Source organism: Neofelis nebulosa, chromosome 2, assembly GCF_028018385.1.
Source record: "Neofelis nebulosa isolate mNeoNeb1 chromosome 2, mNeoNeb1.pri, whole genome shotgun sequence".
Lineage (NCBI taxonomy): Eukaryota > Metazoa > Chordata > Mammalia > Carnivora > Felidae > Neofelis > Neofelis nebulosa.
In genome coordinates this window covers 26,220,822-26,248,732 of record NC_080783.1, presented here as the reverse complement: position 1 = coordinate 26,248,732, position 27,911 = coordinate 26,220,822, and the positions used below count along the sequence as shown (strand labels likewise).

General features: G+C 38.5%; 1 protein-coding gene across 1 annotated transcript in view; it reads left to right on the top strand.

The window, feature by feature from the left end:
• CPS1 (carbamoyl-phosphate synthase 1) overlaps nt 1–23,685 on the top strand; it is a 128,847-nt gene extending 105,162 nt beyond the window's left edge. Inside the window, exons 30-38 of the mRNA XM_058706225.1 lie at nt 1,617–1,724; nt 3,619–3,708; nt 5,263–5,433; nt 8,753–8,827; nt 11,501–11,599; nt 19,249–19,308; nt 20,056–20,168; nt 21,713–21,842; nt 22,569–23,685. Coding sequence (XP_058562208.1) covers nt 1,617–1,724; nt 3,619–3,708; nt 5,263–5,433; nt 8,753–8,827; nt 11,501–11,599; nt 19,249–19,308; nt 20,056–20,168; nt 21,713–21,842; nt 22,569–22,667 — 945 coding nt within the window. The 3' untranslated portion in view covers nt 22,668–23,685. The remainder of the gene's footprint in view (nt 1–1,616; nt 1,725–3,618; nt 3,709–5,262; nt 5,434–8,752; nt 8,828–11,500; nt 11,600–19,248; nt 19,309–20,055; nt 20,169–21,712; nt 21,843–22,568) is intronic.
• The last annotated feature ends 4,226 nt before the right edge of the window (nt 23,686–27,911 follow it).

The window sequence follows — 27,911 nt, the reverse complement described above, 5'->3', positions numbered from 1 at the left end:
GGCCTCCAGAATTGTAGAGCATATGGTTAATCTTCCCCCCTTTCAACATTTTAAGTATTTTAATACTCAGGTATAACATAAGAGGGATGTAATCATACCAGTGTCAAAGTGGAGAATGTAAGACTGGCCTAGAGGAATTTGTGCTTTTTCAAATATTGTGCTGGTAAAGTAATGCTGGTCTGTTGGCCTGGTTTGGTTCCAATTTGCTAGGATATGCTCTTAACCTAAGCTTCTCTCAGACATCAACCACTGCTTATCAGCCTGGACTCCTTCTTTTGGAAATGATCCAGGTTATTCACATAATTTTTAAACAGTCACACTCAGAAATGGACATAGTACTTCAGCTACATTATGATTTTTTTCAGAGCTCAGTGGCAATATTGCCTCCCCATCTCTAGACACTATAAAAAAAATCTGAGTGCTTACTATGCACTAAATATCATGTCAAACACCAAATACGTGTTCGTTCTTATCCTTATAAACATTCTGTGAGACAGATACCATTGTTAGCACTGTCTTATCAGAAACCAAGCCTGCAAGATAAAGTACCTTGCCCAGGTCACAGAGCTCATAAGTGACAGCAGGAAACTCAAATGTTACTCTGCTTTAAGTCATTTATAAATCTGATAAACAAATCATGTCTGTAATTTATTTGTTTTTTTTACAGTTGCCCAGTTATTCTCCCCCACAGTCAGCTTTATCATTTCCCAAAGACACACATAGAATTAACATTCAGGTTATGGTGACTGAGACCATAAACTTTGGAATGTGACAGATAAGGCTTGAAAATCCTGAGTTGGCCATACAGGAGTCACATGCACTTGGATTATTTCTTCTTATATTGCTTTAGTCTCCTCACCTCTAAGATAAGACAAGAATAATTGCCTCTTGCTTCCCTTCTTTATCAAATTTCAATTTTTTTTTAATGTTTATTTTTAAGAAAGAGAGAGACAGAGCACAAGCAGGGGAGGGGCAGAGAGAGGGAGACACAGAATTCAAAGCAGGCTTCAGGCTCTGATCTGTCAGCACAGAGCCTGATGTGGGGCTTGAAATCACGGACCCGTGAGATCATAACCTGAGGCAAAAGCAGATGCTTAACCGATTGAGCCACCCAGGTGCCCTCTCAAATTTCAATCTAAAAATCTCTTAATCTTTAGATCTGAGGCCTTCTTTCTGGTCCACCTAAGTTGTAACATACACCCAGGTATTCACCTCTCCCATCTTTTCTTTTCTAGTGTCTAAAACCTAATCTGGAAGGAAAAGATAAAGATCCCTCCTGTGCCTCCCAAATGCTTGTTTCCTATTCTTCAAAGTCAACATGAGTCACTTTAGTTGTCCTCTTTTCCTATTATTTGTACCCATTCCAGTCAATGGAGGAGGGAGGTCAGCTCAGCCACTGTCAGCTGCCCTGGGACAGTCTGTCACTGCACAGGGAGGTGGCAAAGTCTACATGTGCAGCCCTTCATATTCCTCTCATCAAGGACTGAGCGAAGGAACTAGTCAATGCTCTAGGCATCTGTTAGAATGGCGGGGTTTTGGGGGGGAGTGAGTGGCGAGGCAGTAGCTTCACTGAAATAGGTGCCTGACAACTCTTTCTGAAATCTTCTTTTGGCCAGGTTATCTCCCATGCCATTTCTGAACATGTGGAAGATGCAGGTGTACACTCAGGAGATGCTACTCTGATGCTGCCCACACAAACCATCAGCCAAGGAGCCATTGAAAAGGTCATCATCTATAAATAAAAGTGCAAGGGGAAAGGCAAAAATTAAAAAAAAAATGTTTTTAACTAAGGAATAATGTAGGACATGCCCCAGGTGAAGTGTATTATAAGGGGAATTTTCTTGCTCTGAGTCTGCTGGATATTTTAGAGATAACAATTTCCTTCTTGCCCTTTAAAAAAAAAATAAGTTTATTTATTTATTTATTGAGAGAGAGAGAGAGAGAGAGAGCATAAGTAGAGGAGGGGCAGAGAGAGAGAGAGAGAGAGAGGGAGAGGGAGAGAGAGAATCCCAAGCATGCTCTGTGCTATCAGTGCAGAGCCCAACGTGGGGCTCGAACTCATGAACCATGAGATCATGACCTGAGCCAAGATCAAGATTCAGATGTTTAACCAACTGAGCCTCCTTCCTGCCCTTTTGAGCCCACTTGGTTGTATGCTAGTGTAGTGATTCTTGAACTTCACTGGTGCCATAACAGCCTGGCGAACTTGCTAAAATATAGATTGCTGGACCCTATCCCCAGTTTCTGACTAAGTACTTCTAAGCAGGGCCCCAAGATTTTCATTTTTAACAAGTCCCCAAGTGATGCTGTTTCTGTTGCTATTGGTTTGGGGATCCCATTTGGAGAACACTACTGCAGATGATTCCAATATTTGAGAGCCACTTAGGTGAGTGGCATGTAAAGCTGTTTTTCAGTTAGAAGCAGGGATGCAGCAGTCTTGTAGGAACCTTCTGGAACCTATGTTTTCACTTCTACCCTAACACTCATCTCAAACCAGCACTTTCTGATATGTCTCTTTGAACCTTTCTTTTGGAAACATTGCTTTAAAGATCTTCCCAAGAATGATGCCTCAGTACTAAATAGGCACTGCTAGGTGTTCTCAGAGACCATCATCTTAAATAATTCACGTGGACATTCCTTAGTCTTTAGGTATGTTAGGTCAGTCTAGGCTTTTTCAGTGAAACTTTCCAATAATCCTGCCATTAAAATCTAGGCAGGCCTATCTGGCTAGGTGTATGTTGGGCAGGATTCTGAAGATCTTACCTTGTTCTAGAAAGTGAAGGTAGCAGGTTATGTTGTAACACCAGTTTCATAAGAGAACATTGTCCTCAGATTTCAAGTGTACTTCAGTTTCTCATATTGGTATAATTGACCTCAAGAACTCAGATTTTTCCAAATCCCTCAGAGTTCAATGTACCACGGACTCTACTTCCTCTAATGACCAGTGTAGTTGCTGAATCCCTTTTGTGAAAGTAATGAATGAGGTGCTCTCGTTTCTTGCTGCCAGTGCCCCCACATTGCATGGGTACCATCTGGCTCTGGTTGGATAGAGGGGTTTGTATATGTGACATGCAGAACCTCCCTGCAAGGAAACATCATTTTTTTCTGACCATAATATCTACCCTTGTAGAGTCCAGAGCAAGAGAAAAAGTACATCAAGGAAATCTCTCTGGTCTCTTTGCTTTGAGTGCTTTGTCATTTCAGGGCCTGCTCTTCTCAGCAGGTAGGTCAGGAGATTAATAGACAGTTTGGACTGCAGTTTCTGGTGCTGAAGCACCCAGACTGAAAGAATTATTTAGCCCTCAAAGTAAAACCAGAGTATATAATGGTGGCTAGATAGAGACCTTTGGCAGAAAGATAATTTTGTAAAATTATGTGTTCTCTTCCTTGCTAGCCTGTCATGAATATTTAGTGCACATTATTATTTTGTTAACAGACGCCTACTAGTGGCTTCTCTTATTATTATTGCCATTATTATTGTTACGGTTATTAGTGGAGATGTAGCTCTCCTTAAAGAGAAATTAAAGAAACCTAACTTTAAGGTGCTGTAGCTTTTTCATTGTGTTTTCCAACTAAGGTATGCTCTTTAGCACTACTATCATTGTCCTTTGGATCTAGGTGAAGGATGCTACCCGAAAGATTGCAAAAGCCTTTGCCATCTCTGGTCCATTCAATGTCCAGTTTCTTGTCAAAGGAAACGACGTCTTGGTAAGAAATGCCAAGGTGCTTGAGAGAACACCACGGCTGTGTCAGCTTATGTCGGTCTGTGTCCCTCTGGTAATCTTCTCCATGAGCACAATCACAGAGCAACTGAGACTCCTGCTGCTATTTGTGTCTGAGTGTGGGTTGTTGCACAGCATATAATGCCTGCCTTGTTTGAAGACACAGGCCCTTGGTGGCACTGATCTGTCAGTTACAGTTACATAAAGCACTCTGATCTGCTGAGAAAGAAGATCACTGTCTGCCCTCTACAGTGTAGTATAGATGGACACAGTGACTGTCGTAAAATAATCTGAATATGTAGAATGGTCACAAATTACTTGCACTGAGGTTTTAGATCCTGTTTACCAAAAGTAGTTAAATCAACTAGACTAGTCTTTTTTTTTTAATGCTTTTATTTATTTTTGAAACAGAGAGAGACAGAGCATGAGCAGGGGAAGGGCAGAGAGAGAGGGAGACACAGAATCTGAAGCAGGCTCCAGGCTATGAGCTGTCAGCACAGAGCCCGACGCGGGGCTTGAACTCACGGACCGTGAGATCATGACCTGAGCTGAAGTCGGACGCTTAACTGACTGAGCCACACAGATGCCCCTACACTAGTCTTAATTAATTTAATGTAACCAATCAGTAACCGCTATTGGTTCAGCATCTACTACGTGAAGGCATAAGGTGGTAATAACAATGTGTAAACAACAGTCTCTGCTTTCAAAGATATTCAATGTGGTGAGGACTGGGAAGAAGAGGACTTTGCAGATAACTGTAACACAAGTTAGAGTATAACTTGTGGGAGGAATGTGCACATCGATGGTATTGGAGTCCCAGAACAGAGAGAGCATGTCTGCTAGCTTGTGTGTGTGTGTGTGTGTGTGTGTGTGTGTGTGTGTGTGTGTATGCACATGTATGTGCCCACACATGTATCTGGGTGCCATATACCTGGTTTGAGGTGGATTTCAAAGAAGATTTTATATTTTAAACTGGATCTTAAAGAATAGCTGGAATATTGACAAGTAAAGGAAGGTAGAGAGGACATTACACATAGAACATCTAAGAGAAAATTTGGCATATTTTAGGAGATAGTGACTAGTTAGCGAAATTATTTTTCTAGGGAAATAGTGGAAGGTAAACTTAGAAAGTAAAAATGGGGTCAGGGAAATGGTATAAGATAATGTAGAGAGGTATATATTGAAGCAAGGGAATAGAAGGCCTTCAAGGACTAGGGTTTAATTTGATGGCCAGTGGAATCCCAGTGAAGGCTTTTTGGTAGGGATGTGGCGTTATCTGAGCTCTGCATTGAAATCTATCAGCAGTGTGTGGGGATGAAATTGTGGAAAGTAGATGAAAAAAAGTCAGAATTCAAAGATAGTGACTAAAAAGAAAATGGTTAGCAAAAGTACAAGCAGTGGGAAGAGAAGTCAGAGGCTGGCAAAACAAGAGCTGGGTCCCAGTGAAAAACAACTGGAACCCAAGTGGCAGGGAGAATATTTATATTGCCATTGGCTCTCAACATCCTCTTATTGTTTTCTAATTTTGTCATGTCTCCAGGTGATCGAGTGTAACCTGAGAGCTTCTCGATCCTTCCCCTTTGTTTCCAAAACACTGGGGGTAGACTTCATTGATGTGGCCACCAAAGTGATGATTGAAGAGAACATTGATGAGAAACCTCTTCCAACATTGGACCATCCCATAATTCCTGCTGACTATGTTGCAATTAAGGTAACATTAAACAAAATCTATTAGGCATTTTTTTTAAGTTTCAAGGAAATTAAAGGAAAAATTTTTCATCAAAAATAATTTCAAGGGGCGCCTGGTTGGTTTAGACAGTAAGAGCATGCAACTCTTGATCTGGTGGTCGTGAGTTCAAGTCCCACGCTAGATGTGGAGCTTACTTAAAACATTTTTTTTAATAAAGTAAAAAAAAAGATCTTGACACTTCATGAACCTTCTAACTAAAGTGCTGGACTAGGGATTTACGATGTTTCCTTTGAATAACACGATGCAGTTGCACCACAGACAACTTTATATGAACTTTTATCCATTTCAAAAATTAAAAAAAAATCATTTAGAATTGCATAACTTGAAAACCAACTAGCTGAGTGAATTATAAACGATATTAATGTGGCCCATAGTGATGGTGTCAGTTTAGTTGGTAAACAGCAATTCTGGACATATTTTGTTAGGACAAGGCTTGAATTGTGCCCCTTTTGGGCTATGCCAAGGCTTCAGGAATGCAGGGATCTTGGAAATTGTTACTCCGTGGTGTTGGTTAAATTCTAACTACCTTGGCCACCTTGACTAGTCCCTACTTTCTTCAGCGGCACAATGTTTCCACTTGAAAAGTTGAAATAGCAGTTGCTATTCATGGTGGTGCCATGTAGGTCATGAAATTGATGGCACCTTTATGAAGATTGACCAGAAAAATTTAAGATTTGTTCACTAATTTCCAATATATATGTATATTCCTAAAAATACATTAATAACAAAGCCATTGTGCTCCTTTAGATGTATCAGTATGCTCATGCACAGAGTATTTATTTATTTTTTTTTATTTTTAATTTTCTTCGAGAGAGTACATGTGCACACATGCACAAGCCAGGGAGAGGCAAAAGGAGAGGGAGAGAGAGAGAGACAGAGACAGAGAGCGAGAGAGAGACAAAGAGAGACAGACAGACAGAGAGAGAGAGAGAGAGAATTCCAGTCAGGCTCCATGCTCAGCACAGAGCCCATCACAGGGCTTGATTCTATGACCCTGGGATCATGACCGAGCCAAATGAAGAGTCAAATACTTAACCAACTGAGCCACTCAGGCGCCACCCCAATGCACAGAATATTTATAATTATGACCTTTACTTCATGGGGCAAGTATGAAGATTAGTGAGATATTATATAAATATATTTAAATATTTTAGAAAAAGCATACGATGGGGCTCCTGGGTGGCTCAGTCGGTTAAGTGTCCGACTTCGGCTCAGATCATGATCTCATGGCTCGTGAGTTTGAGCCCCGCGTTGGGCTCTGTGCCGACAGCTCAGAGCCTGGAGCCTGTTTCAGATTCTGTGTCTCCCTCTCTCTCTCTGACACTCCCCCGTTCATCCTCTGTCTCTCTCTGTCTCAAAAGTAAATAAACGTTTAAAAAAAAAAAAAAAAGAAAAAGCATACGATGAAATTAACTTATATTGTGTGATGTATTTTTGTGATATTTACATTCTTTGGATGCCTTCAAAAGATTGCCACTCCTATATGTACTAGTGACCTCAACCATAATTGTGTTATAGCTGAGACTCCAACTTCTGACATTTACAGTGGAAGCTTTAAGTTGAAACTATAAATCAAAAAATATTTATTGATCTTACTTAACTCAATAATTTAGGATGCCTTGGGTTTTATAGTGCATTATTATATTGGGGACGGGTAGCACTTTATTCCTGGAGACTAATGACATGGCATAAATTGTTAAAGCTTTCAGTAGGAATTATACATAAGTAAAAATACATAGGACTATACATAGGTACAAATACATAGGATTTTTTTTGTTTGAGACCAATAAGTAGAAGGCCCTGAAAAATATTTTTCCACTGGTAATTTATATATGAATTTCAATTTCATGTTTCTTTATTCATAGACAAGATATATACATACAATCACACACATCTGTGTATGAAACAATTGCCAGCTAAAAATGGTATTGAGAGATAGGTATGCATTTTTGAAAATGCACTGTATCTTTCAGTTTACAGCTTTCCTAATTACATTTATACGAGTCTTGACTTCTTTTTAAATTTTTATTAGTGTTTATTTATTTTTGAGAGAGAGTGAGACAGAGCACAAGTGGAGGAGGGGCAGAGAGAGAGAGGGAGACATAGAGTCTTGAAGCAGGCTCCAGGCTCTGAGCTGTCAGCTCAGAGCCCAACACGGGGCTCGAACTTGCGAACCATGAGATCATGACCTGAGCCGAAGTTGGATGCTTAATCGACTCAGCCACCCAGGCACCCCATATGAATCTTGACTTCTTAAAAAAGAATTACTTGTCTGTGCTGACAGCTCAGAGCCTGGAGCCTGCTTCAGATGCTGTATCTCCCTGTCTCTCTGCTCCTCCCCCGCTCATGCTCTGTCTCTCTCTCTCTCTCTCTCTCTCCCTCTCTCTCTCTCTCCTTCAAAAATAAATAAAAACATTAAGAAAAATTAAAAAAGAAAGAACTACTTATTTATAGTCACTCTTAACATAGGGCTAGTGAGGTGGGTGGATGTCAACAGATGAGGGTACAGAGAAGCTGGAGTGCAGAAATGTATAATAACTTGACTAAGAATGACCTAGTGAAAGGACCCTGAACTAGAACTCCCAGGAGAATTTAGAAGGGTGCCAGAGTCAAAGGAAAAATAGTCCAGACTAGACAAATGGGTATATCAAGGAACAAGAATTAGGTTCTTAGTGAATTGCACTGATAAAATAATTGAAAAGGAAACACTCCTATCTATGTTCTAGTTCATATGAGAGTTCTGGGCCAAAGTGGTTCCGAAGCAGAATGTTTTCAAAGCTTTTTAAGAGGTGTCAACAACAGTTTCATGCTTTAGAAGTCATCTTACAGACAGACATTTCTGGCATGGTTGCTTGTTGCAAGTTCAAATGATCAGAAAAAGAAGAGGAATGTTTCAAAAGCCTACCAAGAAAAAAAATGTGTTTGAACTCTGTGTTTGGGGAAACCAATGCCCAGTAGACTTTGTTTGAATTCACTCCAATAAGAATATGTGTAGGCCAGATTAGAAACACTGGCCTAGACTGGTCACAGGGGCCCTATTTACAGAAATAATTTGTGATTATTTAACCCAAGTTTTTGGCCAAGAGCTCAAGAAATTCTTGGAACAGAGTTTTAAAGCTATTTTTCAAGTCAGATGCTTGGACCAAAGAAAGTTTTTACATGTCTACCATAGCCTAAATGAATCCTATGAGAGACGGTTCGTTCACTAAATATATTTATCCTCTCTTATTCCTTTTATACCTTTCTCTCACATATTTTTCCTCCCCATTGTTTCTGACAGGCTCCAATGTTTTCTTGGCCCCGGTTGAGGGATGCTGACCCCATTCTGCGATGTGAAATGGCTTCCACTGGAGAGGTAACTAGTTAATGATCCTTGAACACTTTCATTAAAAGATTTCATACTTTGAAATCCATGGTTTTATGATCTGAATATAATGCAGTAAGTAAGCTATTAAGAAGTAAGGGGAATGCAAACTTCTGTTATCAGAGTAAGTCTGAAAGGGCCTAAGATTTTTCAGCTAAAGAAAAATCTTGTACTTTTATGGACCAGAGTTTAAATTTTCACCTATATTTGACTTGTGAATACAATATACGTGTTCCTAACTCATTTCCACATTACACATTGCAGCACAGCTTCCAAATATTTCTTTAGATGTCTAAGTAGATATCTCCTGGGTATTTCTGCTTTATTTTAAGGTCTCTGTGTAATAGTACTTCCCACCCTCACCCCTCATCCACTTGCTACTATGAAATTAGATCGTTGGATTTTTACTAGCAATATGTAGAATGATTGTACAGCATTAAAAAGATCATGGGCGTAAACACTGTGGAATCTGTAGATAAATGCAAAAATCCCAGAACAACTTTCAAAGCAACTTTAACCTCCTGGGGATTATCTAAAACCTATAATGGGATTGGCCACTGGATGTCCCTCTTCACTTGTGTTGGGACTCTTGTCGGCTGAAGGTTTCTTTAAGAATGTGAACTGTGTTTCTTGTAAAGAGCTGTCAGATTCTAGAGAGTTCCCTACATGTCAGTGTCAGGACATTTTATGAATCACCTAGCCCATGACAGACTTACTAGCTACAACCTTCAGATTCTCATCAGTGCACATCAGAGTGGCAACATCAGACTGTGAGGCATCCTTGTTTTTTTGCTATTAAGGAACACCTGAAAGGAGAAAAATATTTAATTGCAATACATACGTGATGTTTTATATGGTTGCCTGGTTACGAGCAGCATCTGTGCCAAGAAGGCAAGTGAGACAGGATGGCAGGCAGTGAGGAATAAATGGCTATCTTGTTTGTATTTGGATTAGAGATTACCTTCTTTTAGCTCCTTTGCTGCTGCGTTTAATTTAATAGTTGAGAAAACCTAACTTTAAAGTGATGGGCCTGCATTACATTTCTCAACTGTTTAAGGAAATACCCTTCAGGTTCATCTCGATCCCATGGTTATTCAGTAGCAGGGCTGTTTTCGGCGGATCCAAGGTTCAGATCAGAAAGAGATCTGTTTTTCTTTGTGCTGTTTTCTCTAGTGCGGTAAACTTGTTTTCAATCCTATGTCCATTCTGCCTCCAGACATACATTATTGGAGTTGTGGAAATAAGAAAATATGAAAGAATTAGAAACTCAGCTCACCTTTGTCGTATCTGTTTCAGAAGTATAGAGATCATTCTTCTTCCATGATTAGAGTCACACCTCCAAGTGTCACTGAGTGTGATGTTACAAGGTCTATTTCATACCCGAAATGAGAATAATAATTCTAGCTGAGTGAAATCTCAGGCTTCAAAGAGACATCTTCAGTGTTCAAGTGGCTTGTTGTGGGGTTGAATGAACCTTTAGCTCTTGATCTAGCTATGGGTGTTTTATTTTCTCAGTGGCAAGGTGCGGGTGGTAGTCCCAAGCTTGACTTGAATATCTGACCACGTTCTATGATTTTTTTGTAGAAGATTGATGAAACCTCTTCTTTGTTGTTGTATCTGCTTTTATGATGTGATTGCCTGGTCCTATCACTAGAATTTGGGTTTCATTAACTTAGGTTGACATTACTTAAGCTAGTTGGCCATTAATTGACCAAAGAAAATGTTCACTGTTGAGTGAAAAGCAGCAGGTACTGGTGGTTGGCTGAAGGTCATAGTCATGAGAACATCCTTTTCACAGTAAGGGAGTCATTTGCTTCAAGAATGAATTTGGCCATCATCAATGTTATTTACTATAATGGTGGTTCTGTACCTGTGCCAAATGATGATATGCATGGCAGAATCTACTTCCATCATGCTCAAATATACCGCTTGCTCTATAGTTATGGTGGCCATTTGACTTGTAGCTATATTGTAGCATAATTACCCTACATGAAACCTCTGCATATCCTAATATTATATGTTAGCTTGGAATTGTTTTTTGTTTGTTTGTTTGTTTGTTTGTTTGTTTTGTTTTGTTCTACCTATGGATGTGGTATTCAGAACTAGTAGCAGAGTATTTGGGTTCATTTTATGAAAATGATTTTTAAAAAAGGTCCTTTGAGATTTTCATGCATTTATTGAATTTCTCAGAAAACTTTCTCATAAGCTGTACAAAATGACTACTCACCAATTGATCAGTAGTTATGCATTTGTGCTACTGACCCATGAATTCATGCACTGTGGCATAGCATACATAACATATACTGTTATTTAAACATTAAGTCCATATTAACATTTGGTAACTCACCACAGTATGGATCAGAAGCTGTGATTTGTGTCCAAATAACTCACAGTAGAATCCAGTTATGTTGCTCCATGGAGTGTTGTTGGATAGAGAAAGAATTGCTTATTCATTCATTATGCTTAATTAAAAACATAAGATACATCTGCCCCAGCCAGGCTTTTAATCCCGGGATTCAGACTGCATGGTCTTTGGGCAACTCAATAAAATCTAGCAAAGGAGTTTATGAATAAAGTGCTTTCTATTTGCATTTCTTTTTTTGGTAAGGGTTGTTGACTGGTATTGGCTTCTTTTTATTTTATTTTTTAATTTATTCTAAACAGGTGGCTTGCTTTGGTGAAGGCATTCATACAGCTTTCCTAAAGGCAATGCTTTCCACAGGCTTTAAGATACCCCAGAAAGGCATCCTGATTGGAATCCAGGTGAGTGGTTTGTGGTTGTGTGCACGCCCCTGGGCACAGGCTAGGAGTGGCTGTGTCAAGGACCTTAACTGTAGTATAAAAGAGGGGAGATTTGTTCTAAGTTTCACTAAAGAAAACAGCAACTAATAGGAAAACTGGACCCTTGTTCTCTATATGTTCCCTGAGTTTTTCCCTTTCCCACTGCGGCAGGCAATACAAATAAGTGCATAAATAAAAAGAACAGAAAGATAAAGTCTCTAGTGAAAAGGGTATTTGTTCTGAAAAGGATCTAGGATGCCTTAAAAAGGAGTCTCTTCTACTCCTTGGTTATATCTGTTATAGATGTTCTGCTCCTTGTTCTTCCTCCTTAGCCCTGAACAAATGCTTTCCATAAAGTTGGGTCTCACCTCATCTTTTTCTCTCTGTCTCTAGCTCTTGGCTTTCCCCTTTGCCAACTCATGTCTGTGGTATCCACTGTTCTATCCATAGCTGTCAACTTTAAATCCTTATCCTCAGTCATCCCATATTTCCAACAATCTCCTGGATTGTTGGACCTCTATCTGGATGTCTAAAACCCAAATGCTTCCAAGCTGAAGCTATATTATCCCTTCCCAACCTTTGTTCCTTTCTTCCTTACATTGATTCGTTCACATTTCAATTTCTACTATAGATCTACAACTTACGGCGGGGTTATATCTCAATAAACTCATCACAAGTTGAAAATACCATGCATTTACTATACCTGCCCTACTGAGCATCACAGCTTAGTGTAGCCTACATTGAAGTGTGCTCAGAACACTTCATGTCAGCCTACAGTGGGGCAGAATCATCTAACACAAAGGCTATTTGTAATAAAGTGTTAAATATCTCATGTAATTTACTGAATACTTTACTGGAAGTGAAAAGTAGAATGGTTATAAATGTATTGGCTATTTGCCCTCATGGTTGTATGACTGACTGGGATCTGTTGCTGCCCTACATCCCAAAAGATTGACCTGCTGCACATTGCTAGCGTGGAAAAGATCAAAATTAAAAATTTGAAGTATGGTTTCTACTGAACGTGTATGGCTTTCACATGATTTTAAAGCTGAACTTTTTGAAGTTGAGGACTGCCTGTAAATGTCAAAGATCCAAAGCTGGAGAAGATGTGGGCATTATTTGAAGAATTTTCTCAGTCTGAAACTCCATGACTAATTGAAAGTTCTTGAAGATGAGTAACTTAATGGGCTTAAGAAAGTCAGCAGAGCCCACAATACACTCTGGAGGTTCTTGAAATATTATTATTTGGTAAAGTCTTCTAAGTCAAAGCAAGGTGAAATAATTATAAGAGAGCATCTTTATGCAATTAAAAGGGCATTATTGTTTTACTATGGCAAATCAAGTGGAAATCTTAGGGCAAAATGGTAGCTGGGAAACTTCTATTACTCCTTGGAATAATTATTGTAAGAATGTACAGACTGTTCTGTTTATAAATTTCCTGAAAAAATACTAAATGCTTCCCACCTCGTCATTCACTTACATTTGAGATTCGTAATTCTTGGATCATATAAAAACAATAGATGGTCTTATATATCACCCCTACTGTACTTGTAATAAGCTCAAACCCTGCATGGTTACATGAAAATTAATAACAAATATAATTCGAGCAGTACCAGGTATTCTCAAGTCAGTGGGTGATTATTATAGATACCGTCTCATTAGGGTGTCTTAATATCAGTAAATTAGACTCTCGAGGCTGGATGGGTAGTGGCTTTGGAGAAGTTTCTGCAAAGAGCAACTTGGAATTTTGCTTCATAAAGATGCCAGAAGGGAGATGGTGAACAGTTAGAGCAGAGGCTAACGAAATGACTTGTAATTGTGAAGCTTAAGGGCAGTTTAGAGACACATCACACCATATGAGAGACTCATCAAGTTATAAATGGGTACTCAGTCTTATTAAGTCACAAGTATGAGAGTATTTTCCCAACTTCCAGTTATGGCTTAAAGTTTAATGTGAGGCCTGGGGGCATTCAGAGGAGACCATGCCCTTAGTCCCCATCTTCACAACTAATCATAATAGTGCTAACATTTTAAAATACCAGTTTAAGAAGGCAGTGATGTATAAAATTGTGCCTTGTTTGGTTCCAGGGCTTCCAGGAAATATTAAGCAAAAATTAACTTGATCCCTCTGAAGTATTTGCGTGATTTTGGCATCAGTGAACTGAATTTTTTGCTTTGTAGGGGGGAAAAGAGGGTTGCATAGGGTAAAAAGAGTTTTCTTAATGGAATGAGGTTCTGCCCATTGAATTTTTATCTTTCAGTACATTCTGTTTTAAAGAAATCAGTGTTCCAGCAGCTACACGCGTTCTTGCAAAGAACTTTTTTCCTGCGTATAAGTGCACATGCTTGGGCTTTAGATATGTATCTCTTTTAATTACAAAGTTTAAAAAGCATATTTAAAGAAATGTTTGGTGTAAAATTGTATTTAATAAAATATTTGTAGCTGTGGTAAAATCGATCGTCAGGAGGTGGACAAGAATCACTTTCTGACCTACTTAAATGGGAGGCACGGAAGAGCCGCCATTACCAGCAGTTATTGGCTGGCCCATCGTTACTATCTGGGAGATTTTCTTTGAGAGTGATTTTTAAAAACACATAGGCATAAATTTAAGTGAACAGTATGACAGAATATACTAACTAGAGATTTCATAGCTATAAAACCCACTGGATATCTTCTTTGATAGAATGGAATGAACTCTAACGTCAGCCTTTTACCCAAACTTCATAGCAACTGTGGATGAAGTAATTAAGGTTCCATATTTTAGTATACATTGTACTTAAAAAAATAATTTTCTTTACTATGATTCAGCTTGGTCCAAATAATTTGTATAAACTCATTTGAATATATATTTCAGAACTGACAAGGACCTAAAAAAGTACTGCTAATATATAAATGGGCATTAGGACCAGTAAATACAAAGGGATGCATTTAGTTGAGGCACTTAATAAAGTTCTAAGAAAGGAATCCACAACTGTATTTTGATTTCTTAAGATTCTCATTTGTTCAGCCTAATGCTGTGCAGACTTTTCTCACAGAAGAATGCTGGTAGCCAGCACCACTTCAGTTAATTTGCTTTATTCCTTCATGTATAAATGAGGAGGGTGGTCGATACCTGTCCCATTTATTTGAAGTAAAGGTCTTCTTTTCTCTTTATCTCCCCACCCTGCCCGAGCTTCCTGCTATGAATAGGAAGATTTAATTGAAGATACCTTAACTTATTAATATTCACAATAGGTTGCAAGAGAAAGCTGGGGGAAAAGAGAACTATGGAGGAGAGATAAAAGTAACTCTGAGCCAGGCAACATTGTTTCTTAATTTTGGTAGTTTAACACATATTCTAAATAGTAAATCATTACTAGCAAGTATCAGCCACTTCTCAACATTTAGTAGAGTGTGTGTGTGTGTGTGTGTGTGTGTGTGTGTGTGTGTGTTGGAGGGGGAGGGCACACACATGCTAATTTGTTATATTGCAATCTTCCTAACTTCTTATTTCTCTTCTCTTTCCCACCCTACTCCTTTACACACATGGATCCTCTGTTTCTGCTCCTCCCAAAGTTAAATCCTATGGGTCGAATTACCTGGGGAATTTGAAATATTCATAACATCAATTGCATATAACTAGAACTTACGAGGAAAAGGAATCAAGATTTAGATTTTGTCAAAGGATTCTTGTCAGCTTAACTGTTACATGCACTGGGTCTCTAACAAGAGGCTTTCCATAGGCCTAGCTCCTAACATAAGAAAGGCATAATGCAGGTTTATATGACAACAAAATCATCTTTGATTTTCCTGCAGTATTTCCAGCCTCCTTTCATCCCATCAGGATTTATTTTTAGTTGCTATGAGTAGGCAATCTGTCTTGTTTTGAAGTTTTCTGGAACACCCTTTAACAATAAATGATTTACTCTAGAGTAGATCAAGAGCGCTCACTGTTTTTCCCCCTCTGATTGGGCTATTCAGTGATGTTTGTGGAGTGGCGAGCACCATCCTGACATCTGCACTTCAGCATTGCTCAGAAACACAAAGCAAGCATTTTATTTGAAAAAGACAACTCCAAGTGACATGAATAACCTTTTATCTTCAATACAGAATCATTAGGAACAACCATAGCGTTGTCGATGCAGACGTCCCTGTAGAGTCCGCAGGCACCACACAATATTAACTTGGCTTTCTGTTCTGCAGCCAGAAGTTGGAGTAATGTGAAAATGATAATTGGAGGAAATATATATATTTTTTTCACTTTTAAAGGACTTTCCTTCTTATAAACATTTTCCAGGAAATAAATCAGTTTGTACTTTTCACCTTTAGTAACAAATGGTTTCTTACCCAGGTATTTTCAATCAGCTATTAAATCTGGGGCTACTCAGATGCAAGCTGACAGACGTAATTTCTTTTTGTAGAGAGGCTGTTTTATGTGTCACAAGTGTTCAATACATGTTTGATAGAAGTTTATAATATGGCTATGAAAGCCAACACCCTAGACCGGAAGGCAGAGTGGTTCCCCGGCTGGGAACTGCCAATACTGTCATGTTGGATATTTATCTTTTCCACTTGGGGGACAGCATTGAAACAGCTCCATAATGAGGTTCTGACTGGTGTCTGCAGGTCTTAGAGGACTTGCTGACTTATTTTACTTTAAAATAGAAAAGAAAAAAAAATTACATTCTGGTACTCCTTCCTCAACATTTTTCACTGTGACTTTGGCCAAGGTTAATGCATCTTCACCTCAAATTACAAAATGAGTGAAGGATGGTTCTCCTATTCCCTCTTCCCTCCTATTCCCTCCCTATTCCTACTCCTATTCCTAAACTCCAAGTGCATCAAAATCACCTGGAGGGTTTGATAAAATGCAGATTACTGGGATTCACTCTGAGAGTTCCTGCTTCCATAGATCTGAGGCAGGGCTCAAACTTTTATATTTTAAACAAATTCCTAGGTGATGCTGATTTCCCAGGGAACTGCATTTTGAGAACCGCTGTGCTTATGAAATGATATTTTAGAAAATGGTTTCAATGTTATCACATGACCATATATTATTAGTGAGATTTTTCTTGGGGGAAAACTTAAGAAATTGAGAATGGTTCATATTATTAATGTATTCATATATTATGAATGTATTAGTTAATAAGTTGGACAAATTTATGTTGAAACTTAAAAAATTTTTTTTAAATGTTTACTTATTTTTGACACAGAGAGAAACAGAGCATGAGCAGGGGAGGGACAGATAGAGAGAGAGAGAGAGAAAGAGGGAGGCACAGAATCTGAAACAGGCTCTAGGCTCTGAGCTGTCAGCACAGAACGTGATGCAGGGCTCGAACTCATGAACCACGAGATCATGACCTAAGCTGAAGTTGGACGCTTAACCAACTGAGCCACCCAGGCACCCCCTGTTGAATCTTCTAATGTGTTTTGGTGCTGACTTAAGTGTGTCTTGTGTTTAGCAGAAGATCACACTTCCAAATTAGAGAGATTTGACAAAATTCAGAAGTTCATTTAGAATATTGCATGCATATTTACTGTGTTTCAAGGAACCTTAAAACTTGAAGAAAACCTAAAATGCCATCTAATTCAGTCCCTTGCTTTCCAAGCAGAATCAAACTTGAAAAATGATTGTCCTATTCTTCTGTCTAACCTGTTCTTAAAGAGACTGCCACATACCTCATTAAATTGCTCTAAAGCCATTGAGTTACTCTCTGATTTTATACTTATTTAGTTTCTTTTATTTATGTCTAGCCATAAGCTTCTTGCATCTAAGGCCTATTTCTTCCTGTCTGGTCTCAAGCAGGAGTGGAGAGCTACTATTCTGGGCATGGTTACAATTCGTGTTCTAGAAGACTGTCATGAATAACCCCTGAGCCTGCCTTAGCCGAGATTCATCCAGTTGCATTTATCTTTTCTATTTGCCAATAGTTTCCTCTCATAAAACTGCAGTTCTGGGATCGAGAGGGCCAAAATCTTAAAGAATTTTATATTTGAACACAGTCTTTGGAGTCTTTTCCTAGGATTTAGATCTGTTCTCAGAAAGCCTCTGAAAGTAAATATTAGAAGGTTTTATGGGCTGAACATTATCAAAATTGTACAAGGATCTTGATATGTTTTGTTATTGCAATTCTTAGTTTCTCTGCGACTCTGAAATAAGATAATCTCCATGATATTTTTTAGCCATGACTAATATGGTTTCTAAATAGATTATAAAATATTTATTGAAGTAACCAAATTATTTCAACTGTTTACCAACTTTTTACAAGGGAAGACAGCCAAAGTGTTTTCATTTAAGGCAGAATAGATATGTTTTTAACTGTGTATGATTTTCATATTCCAGTTAGCTCACTTAGGCATTCAAGTTAATGAAGTCAAGGTAAGGGGTTGACTTTTGGGTAGGCCACTTAGCTTTTTTTTTCCTTTCACCCTGACCACTGTCTTGCAAATACTGGCTAGTGGTCACAGGAAGGAGGTAAGCCTAGGCAGGACCTGGAAACTAGATGGGTCCAGCTGAGACTCTAGGAAGTTCACAGCAATGGACTCTAAGAAAATATCTGAACAGTGAGAGAGAGAACATCAGGGAAGCCTGTCTGGAGGTAAAATATATGTGAGGAGGAAGTTGGCTTGTATTTGAAGTGTGACAACCAGTAGAGGAAGCCAGGCTTGGAAACTAAGGTGCAGGGACAGGAATCTAGTCTCTGACAGGTTGAAAAAATAAATATTTTAATAATAATAATTAATACTTAATGAGAACTATTAATGGACAGGTAACTGTGTTAAGCTACTGCACTAACATTTAAGTAATGTTTACTTATAACAACATCAAATTAACTCATCAAATACAATGACCCTGTGACACAGATAATTGTTACTATTCCCATTTAACAGATGAGGAAAGTATATCAGAGAAGTTAAGTAAGTTGCTCAAGGTCACACAGTTTGTTGTAGAGCCCCAAGAAATAGATACACTACTACCTCACTGCTGTTTTAAAAATGAAGAAATCGAGATTCAAGACATTAACTTTTCTAAGAACGCACTAAAAATGAATGGGAAAGCCAGGATCTGAAATGCAGCCTAGTGTCTCCAGAGCCCATTTGTTTACTCTTTACCTTAGAATTAATGCAAAACTGAGTTCCAAATGGTTGACCTATTGCAGGGAGGTATGCGCAAGCTGCTAGGACACAGCCTAGTTACCTAAGAGCAGGACTGAGTTCGAATTCAGTAATTAGAACAGGCTGAGCAGGCAGAAGAGTCAGCAATGCTGACCTAGTATTGATCGCCTAACCCAGCTGTCCTTAAATTCTCCCTGACCAGAGGAAGCATCTATGTAGGGCTGGGGCGGATCTTAATATGCAGACAGAGACTAAGTGGACTAAGTAGAGAGTGGAAGAATTTGAGGGCAAAGTGAAAAGTAAGACTGTAGAGAGCAAGACAACGTGGGTGTAATCTCATTTATATGGGGAAATGAGAACTCATACTCACTATAGGAGAGCTAAAGGATCAAACTTGTCACTTTTGAATATCAAGCACCTGACAACATAGGGACTTGCCTTTTACAGTGTCCCGCCCGAGAGAATACCATACATATGACTCAATAAAGAGCAGTATATCCAGAAAGTGAATTTTGTTAATTTCTTTTCATTGCAGCAATCATTCCGTCCCAAATTCCTTGGTGTGGCTGAACAATTGCACAACGAAGGCTTCAAGGTATGTGATATTAAGTTTTTCAAGTTGTTTTCTGTAAGCATTGAAATCTATTCACAAAAGCGAATTATTAATGAATCATAGGGAGTGAAATAGCTCAAAACATATTCTTTCAACTTGAGAGGTATAACTAACTTGACAGTTTCAAAACTTCAATAGAATAAAATAATTAGAAAGACTAGTTTTAAGTTCTCACAAAATTACCATAAATTCTGTAGAAGTTGCCAGCTAAAAGCTTAGAACGTTTAGTTTGCACAGAATTGGGACAAAGTTTCAGTGCATTTCCAATGTATTGTTCCTTTTTCCATTTCTTGTTTCCATATGAAGTCGTATGGAAATGACTGCAGCAGTTAAAGCCAAAACTCCTCTGCCACAAATGCCTCACACAAAGCCTGGTTCAGTAAAATAAAACAATTCCCAAGGCTCATAGTGGGCCTATGGTCATGGAGCTTTGTTGATCTGATAACAATGAATCCTCAGCCATGAATAATTCTTCATTTTTCTCCTCTACAAAAGCAGTTACAATTGAGGTTATTAAATTTTTCCTTAGTGCAAATATTTTTAAAATATTTAAAGTGCCCATGACTCTGGACAGTGAGTCCAAATCTCTATTCATGGGATCATTGCTTCTCATATACACCATTTTCTTCTACCTTATGTTTTAAATGACATGTGTGTCCCAGTAGGCTTCTTTGCTCCATGAAAGCCTCCCCTGTGATACACTAGCTGACTTTTCCATTTTAAATGCAGCTATTTGCCACGGAAGCGACGTCGGACTGGCTCAATGCCAACAATGTCCCTGCCACCCCAGTGGCATGGCCGTCTCAGGAAGGACAGAATCCCAGCCTCTCTTCCATCAGAAAGTAAGAACTGGGCAGAGATTTCTGAGATTACAAAATGGATAGAGGATTAACTTTGGGAACTAGTATGATGTGAATATTTCACCCTATCCTATTGCAAGTCTTCTAAAAGTCCTCTTAGCCAATTTCAGATGAATAAATCTGTGGACTATAGGAAAGTTTCATTCTCATGAACTTGGCTGTTACTGTAACACATGATGCCATATGTGTGCATGGTGATACACAGCATCTTTCAAAATATTTTCTAGTAAAGATGCTTTCCTTGATGGACACCAGGAATTCAGTAATGAGAATCACAGACATGAAGAATGTAATGAAGCACCTTATGTCTTACATTGAATTGTATCGTAGATAGATGTGAATATCAAGTGTAAGATTGACCAGCTGCATTTCACTGAGTTTGTGCATCAATAAATTAGTCAATTTATTGAGCACTTGCTGTATGCAGGAGACTACGGTGAGTGCTAGAAAAACACCATCCTTTGAATTACCTAACTTACCATTTTTTGATCAGGTTGGTTATTATGCCTTAGGCTATGTCATCATTAGGTGTTGTAAGACTTACTCTTTTAGTGCACTATGTGAGCCTTCAGGAACACCATTACATCAACACTTATAGACGTATATAGCATGGGAACCTAAGAGATAATTCTCAGTTGTTCCAGGATATTACAGTCTTTTGAATGGCTACCATTTATTGGGGCTCTTAAGAAGGCATACCATTTGCTAGGGCTCTTAAGAAGGCAACCTACAAATTATTATCAAATTAGTAAAAGAAGGGCAAATTGTTCAGACCTTAGTAGACTTCCAATGATGCTATAAACACTTGGTTAGGACTTTGTAAAACAATTAGCACTTCTTCATGCTTTTGACATTTAAATGTCTCCTGGTATGTGTAGCAACCCAGCAACAGAATGTCAAATGGGTTAATTCAAACTCAGGTGACCTGTGTTCTCATACCATTAGCTGAGAGACACTGGGAAGCAGGCAGTGAAGTGGTGGTCTGGGGGGTGGAACAGACTTCAGTGCTGGAGAAATCATCTCCTTGTAAAATAAGTAAATATCTATCAAATTACTAACTCTTCTGGGGTACCTGGGTGACTCAGTCAGTTAAGCTTCCGACTTCGGCTCAGGTCATGATCTCTTGGTTCATGAGTTCGAGCCCAGCATCGGGCTCAGTATCTCCCTCTCTCTCTGCCCCTCCCCTGCTCGCATTCTCTCTCTCTCTCTCCAAAATGAATAAACATTACAATCTTTTTTTAATTACCAATTCTTCTACGGATAGATAGCATTTTAAAAAGAAAAGGCTTTCCATTTAATTAGTTAGATTTTCACTAGAATTCTTTCAAGAACACAATAAAATATTGTAACCCCAAAATGAGTGTAATTTGAGCATCCATTAGTGATGGAGAAGGGCAGGTCGCCATCAACTCAGTACGGCATTGACTTGAATGGCATCAGAGAACGATGACGTTAGTATTTTCAAAACTAATTATAAAATGTACATGGTCACCTGCAAACTTTTGTTTTTTGGATTATTCTTCCAGACTGATTAGAGATGGCAGCATTGACCTGGTGATTAACCTCCCCAATAATAACACTAAGTTTGTCCATGATAATTATGTGATTCGGAGGACAGCTGTTGACAGTGGTATTGCTCTCCTCACTAATTTCCAGGTATGTTCTTTTTTTTCTCAAATAGAGCTATATGCAGGTTTTTATATCTGTGCCTTCCTGAAGCCGCTCATCAGTATCTGCACATCCCCCTTCTCCCTTTCTCGTAGCATTTAGAATGGAGTAGAATTTTTAAATAGAATCAAAAATAACGGTGCTACGATGGTGGGTCATGGCCTAACTGAGACAGTTGGTGATAAAGCAATTGAGATAATCAAAAGCCACAGATAGGCATGCTCTCCCATTAGCCATATGATTATTTTTAAAATAGAAAGTATGGTGTGGCATGGAATAAAGATACAAACTTTTATTGAATTGTTTCTAAATGAAAGCCACCACATAAGAGCAAGATGTTAATGATAATTGAGGATCCACATATAGTGCAAACACTAGTCCAATTCACTGAAAATGATCACACGAGGTATATTTAGTTCCACTTGGATATGTCCCACCAAATGTGTCACCTACTGCAAGACTCATTAACTTTCTACCCATCATATTTTTCCCCCCTGAGTCAGTTTAACCCCCCGGGGAGTTGAGTGGTGGGGTAGGTATATTCAGGGTAAGGTCTGAGATACAGGAGAAAGTCCCAAATAGATAAAAATTTTTGTGTCCTTCATCATATGTCCCTTTGGAAATTAGGAGCAGAAACTGACCTTTCACTCGTGCTTCATTAAATGTTCATTTTCGTGTCATGTGGGTCTCTAAGCTTCCTACCCTTGTTTTCAGGTGACCAAACTTTTTGCTGAAGCTGTGCAGAAATCTCGCAACGTGGACTCCAAGAGTCTTTTCCACTACAGGCAGTACAGTGCTGGGAAAATGGCGTAGAGAAATAGACACCCAGCTCCCTCTGAAATCAACCCAAGCCACACTGTATCTAAAGGAACTGATTCCCAACTGTCTTCCACAGAGACAATACTGATACTAAACTATTTGAGTTCACTTGGTTATGCCTTAATGTTCTTTTCTTTCACGATTAAATTGTTGTCAGTCACTTTTTACAAACCTTACTTAAACTCCTTCCTAAAGAACTTGTTCTTCATGAGAGTTCATCTATTTTCTAATGCCTTACTTTTGGTGGGCTACACTTAACCTACGTGCTTATTTGCAGCTAACATTTTATGGTGCTGATTAACAATGATCAAGGTAGAAAAAGTTGCTGCTCTATCTTCTGAACTATTACTATACGCACTTTCAAGACTCTATTGTCATTGCTTCTAAATAGCATCTGCCACCCTCAGGACATTTTTAACAAGGCAGAATACTATAACAATTTGTGAACATGAAATATGGATTTAATGTACGAATCCCTTCATCCTGATGTTTGTGTAATGTACCTTTTTGAAAATTGTTCTCAATTATCTGGCTCATCCAGGAACATCATTATCCCTTTTTACAGTACTGAATTTGAGAAGTGACAGAGGTCTTTAACATATGGATTTCCTTAAAGGACACTGGTTTGCAGTTTTGTGTTTTGGAGTATGTCAGCAGATGGAGTATCTCAGCAGATACCGCTGAGGTGGTTTTTGTTCTTGTTTTCTTTTGGATTTTAACCTGAGCCAAGTGAAATCTTCAGACTGATGTCATGTCTCCCCACCTCCTCTCCCCTGCCAACTTTGGAATAACTTGGAAGTTAGGTCAGTTCCATTCAGATTATGGATTTCTGTTGATCTACTGAACCCTAGACTGCGCTATGAATTCCACACATTTCAAGCATAAGATCCCCATTCCTTCTGCATACAAGAAAAATCCTGCCTGCAGGGCAACCTATGTCACTTTTAAACTTTTTGTGTTATTACAAGTGCTCTAATTGTAAACTTTTAAATAAAATGCTATTAAGAGGCAATACAGTTGTATTCTTGCATTTATTTTATTTTATTTTTTTAACATTGATATACAAAGTCAGTTCACTTCTCTGATGAAACAGGGTTTGGGGCCAGGATCACGTCACTTTCTTTTTTTCTATACAAAGCCATGTAAGATATGAATGAGCAAATTAAAATAAAAAATAATGACACCCAAACTGTTTCATTTTTTTGTTCCCCACCTTATTTATAAGTATCATTAAAATTTTTATTATGTTGTTATGTGGTTATATGTTATCTTTGATCTGGATCCTTTCAAATATCTACAAACACACACACACACACACACTATATATACACTATATATATAGTATATATACTATATACTATATATATAGTGTATATATAGTGTGTGTGTATATATACTATATACTATATATATAGTGTGTGTGTATATATATATATATATATATATATATATATATATGTAATAAACATTTAAACAAATGCCTTGCAAAACACAGAGAGAAATAGTTGAACCCCAACAGAGAGGCTGCTCCATATTGCCTGCCGGAGATAGTGCTAAGGGCCACAGTGAAGCCATACCTCAGAAATACCGCCTAAAATGAGGCTTTGTGAAGGTCCTAAGATAATGATGACATAATAGCTTCTATCCCTTCGGTCTCACCCTACAGTCAAAGAATCACCACTTGATATAGATCTACATGAGGGCTTTTCAAATTCATTTTCTCTTCTTTCCTCCTTGTTACCACTGTGGTTGAGACTTTCCTTACTTCTTCCTTCTAATATTGAAATAATGTACTCCCTGAGCATCCCTTCATTCATTTGCCTGAAAATACTTAGTGAGTGTCTCCAAGGGTTGGTGTTGGATATACCATTATCCCTCCTCCTGTCATTCTAGTACTTCTCTGATACTATACCACTTATCACACCACCATAATAACTAACATCATGGGGTATATGCTATTCCTCAGGCAGTTCTAAGCACTTAACATGATTTAACCCATTTAATCTTCAAAATATCCTTATGAGTGGGTGCCGTCATCTCCACATTACAAATAAATGGAGGCAAACAAAAGTTAAGTAACATTCCCAAGGTCACACAAAATGCAGTCTCGCTTGTATTTCTTATAATGGAGACAAACATGTAAAAATAATACATTTCTCACACTGAAGACAGACTTAACTTGCCTGCAGAGATCAGGGAAAGGCTTTTCTGGGGAGATGGCCTCCTGTTGTCTTGAACAGCGTGTCATAGTTCCCCAGGGAGACTGAAGGATGAGGGCAACCACTGGAGGAAATTACAAGTAATTTGGTATGACTGGAGCTCAGGGTATGTGTGGAGAAAGAGAGCAAGGGGCAAAAGCTGAGGTTGGACTCTTGGTTATGCATGTTTAAGCCACATGTAAGTTTAAAAAAAAATTAATGTTTATTTTTGAGAGAGAGAGAGAGACCGAGTGCAAGTGGGGGAGGGGCAGAAAGAGAGGGAGACACAGATTCCAAAGCAAGCTCCAGGCTCTGAGCTGTCAGCACAGAGTGTGACACAGGGCTTGAGCTCATGAACTGCGAGATCATGACCTGAGCCAAAGTGGGATGCTTAACTGAATGAGCCATCCAGGCACCCCCACATGTAAAGTTTAAAAATATTGTTTGTAAGTAATTTTGGACCTAAAAAATTGTAAAAATAGGGGCACCTGGGTGGTTTGTTTAGTTGGTTGAGTCTGACTCGATTTCAGCTCGGGTCATGAATCCAGGGTGATGGGATTGAGACCCTCACCTGGTTCTGCCCTGAAGATGGAGACTGCTTAAGATTCCCTCTCTCAATCTCTCTCTCTCTCTCTCTCTCTCTCTCTCTCTCTCTCTCTCCCTCTGCCCCTCTCCTCTTGTGAGTGCTTGCTCTCTCTAAAAAAAAATTGCAAAAATAATTGTACACTCTACCCAGATATACCTATTGGTAATATTTTACCTCATTTACTTTTCTTCTGTTTTGTTTTTTTTTTTTAAGTAAGCTCTATACCTAACATGGGTCCTGAACTCATGACCCTGAGGTTGTTACAAGCTATATTAACTGAGCCAGACAGGCACCCCTATTATTACTTTACCATCTGTCTATTATCTATCTATCTATCTATCTATCAGCTATCTATCAGCTATCTACATATCAATCATCATCAGTCTCTAACACGCACACAGAGGAAAAGTACACTTCAACCAAAAGTAATCAGGTTGCTAGAGACCAGTTTAGAAATGTAACTCATATTTTGTTGAAATTACTAAACATTTGAAGTAATAGTTAAAATTTGTACTGTGGGACTTTAATAAATGTTCTTACTTTTTATATTAATTTGAACAGGCTATTTGTAAAATACAGTAAGATGAGAAGAGTAATAATAATGAATCAAATGGCATTGTTCCTAAATAAAGCCCATATTTTTGTTGGTGAAATAAAGGGTCTTTGGAAAACAGAAGACAAGATATGTATTCTCTCCCTTGTGCTGATATGAAATTACATTAGTTTTTGTGTTTGTTAACTTTATGTTTTCTAATGTTTCGCACTTAAGATTTAAGTACACGTGAACCATGCAAAATTGAGAGCTTTAGTCGGAAGAGGGAAATGCAAGAAAACGGAAGCAGATTTGTGTTCAGATTTGGCAAGGTTTTGTCCTTTTGGAACATTTTTATTCTTTCATATGAACAAGTTAACACAATTTTTAAAAGTCTGAATCTGTTATACATCACAAGTGCAGACAACATAGGAGCTCTGTCTGTGGAGCTGAAAAGAAAATCGAAGTCGCCTTTCCCATACGGAGAATTTAATAGCGGGCAAGGGGGACCAGCTGAACTGGGTGGGGAGAAAGGAGCTCAGCCAGCTTGTGGAATGAAGAAGAGGAATAAAGAATGATTCGTTTATAGATTTAGGATTTTATGGCTTTGGAAAGGTAAGTAGAATATTTTAACTGTACTTCTGTCCAACTTTCCTCTTAAACAGCATTCCTCCTGGAAACTTTTAAAAACAGCTACACCATTCATTTATCTCAACAGCTGGAGGTACTTGAACTTCAGCTTCTACAGTGTCCACAGCCTCTTGAACAATGAAAGTGGAAATTATCAGAGAAACAAACCATGGCTGAATGCAGTGAAGTGCTCTGTAATTACACACCAGTATTACTACATGACTGCTGGTGCCCGCCTCCCCTCCCCCCCCCCCCACAGGCACAGGTGCCATAAATGCTCACAGACACACAATCAAATCTACAAAGACCTTTCATTACGTATCATTTGAGACACTCTTAGCTTGAAAAAGACTAGCTCAACTTTCCCTTCTTTCTCTTACTGCTTCTTTTCCCTTTGTTCTTATACATAAAAATTCCATTTTCCTAATGAATATTACTGTGTTATTTTATGAGAAGTTGGTGCAGTTGGTGAGAGTGGAGGTAATGTGGCAGGGGGGAAGAATGTCTATCCTCCTCCCAAGTGGCTCCCAGGGCTCTGTGAAAAATTGGTAATAATCGTCCCCACTTCTCTTGTGCATAATGTAGGGTACAAGGGTTCCAGAAAGAGTTTAAGTACCTACAGCTGTTGTGATCAATGCAGTAATGAGGAAAAAAAAACCTCAGCAAGTCAAAATTAGCACCATTTGTGCATGCTTCTTGTGGCTTAAAGATCATTTTTTCAGTCTTTACAACTTTCATTTTATAAAGGACTTGTAGCCACAAAGAAAACTATTGATTGTTGGCCAAAACAAAACAAAAAAAATAGGCTTTTCTAGTAGTATTAAAGGTCCACTTTCTCTCTCCTGAAACTACCAGCCTAGCTAATTGCTTCTCTAAGGTGTTCCCTAGAAGAATCACACGAACCACAGAGAAGTGCTTTTGTTCATCAAAGGAAGCAACATCAGGAGTCTCACAAAAAAGTCAAAGATGCTGTGTCTCCAAATGACAATTTCCCACACAAGTGTGATGCTGTTGGCAGCCATAATGAAGTCAGACATGATATCAACATGCAGAAAGGGTAGAGAATCCAACATGCTCAAAACATATTAAAGAAGAGAAATCACTTGAAAAATGTATGTATTTTATTAATAAAAAGATTCATTCTAATGGCCAGTGTCTAGATAACTATATTTTCCTTTCTGAAATTTAAGGGCATTTGGTAATCTCTTTCATAGTCTCTTTTCTACCTCCCTTTGCAAGATCCTAAAGAGTGAAATATGGCAGCACTTTGAGGTCTTTAGCATAACAGAAAT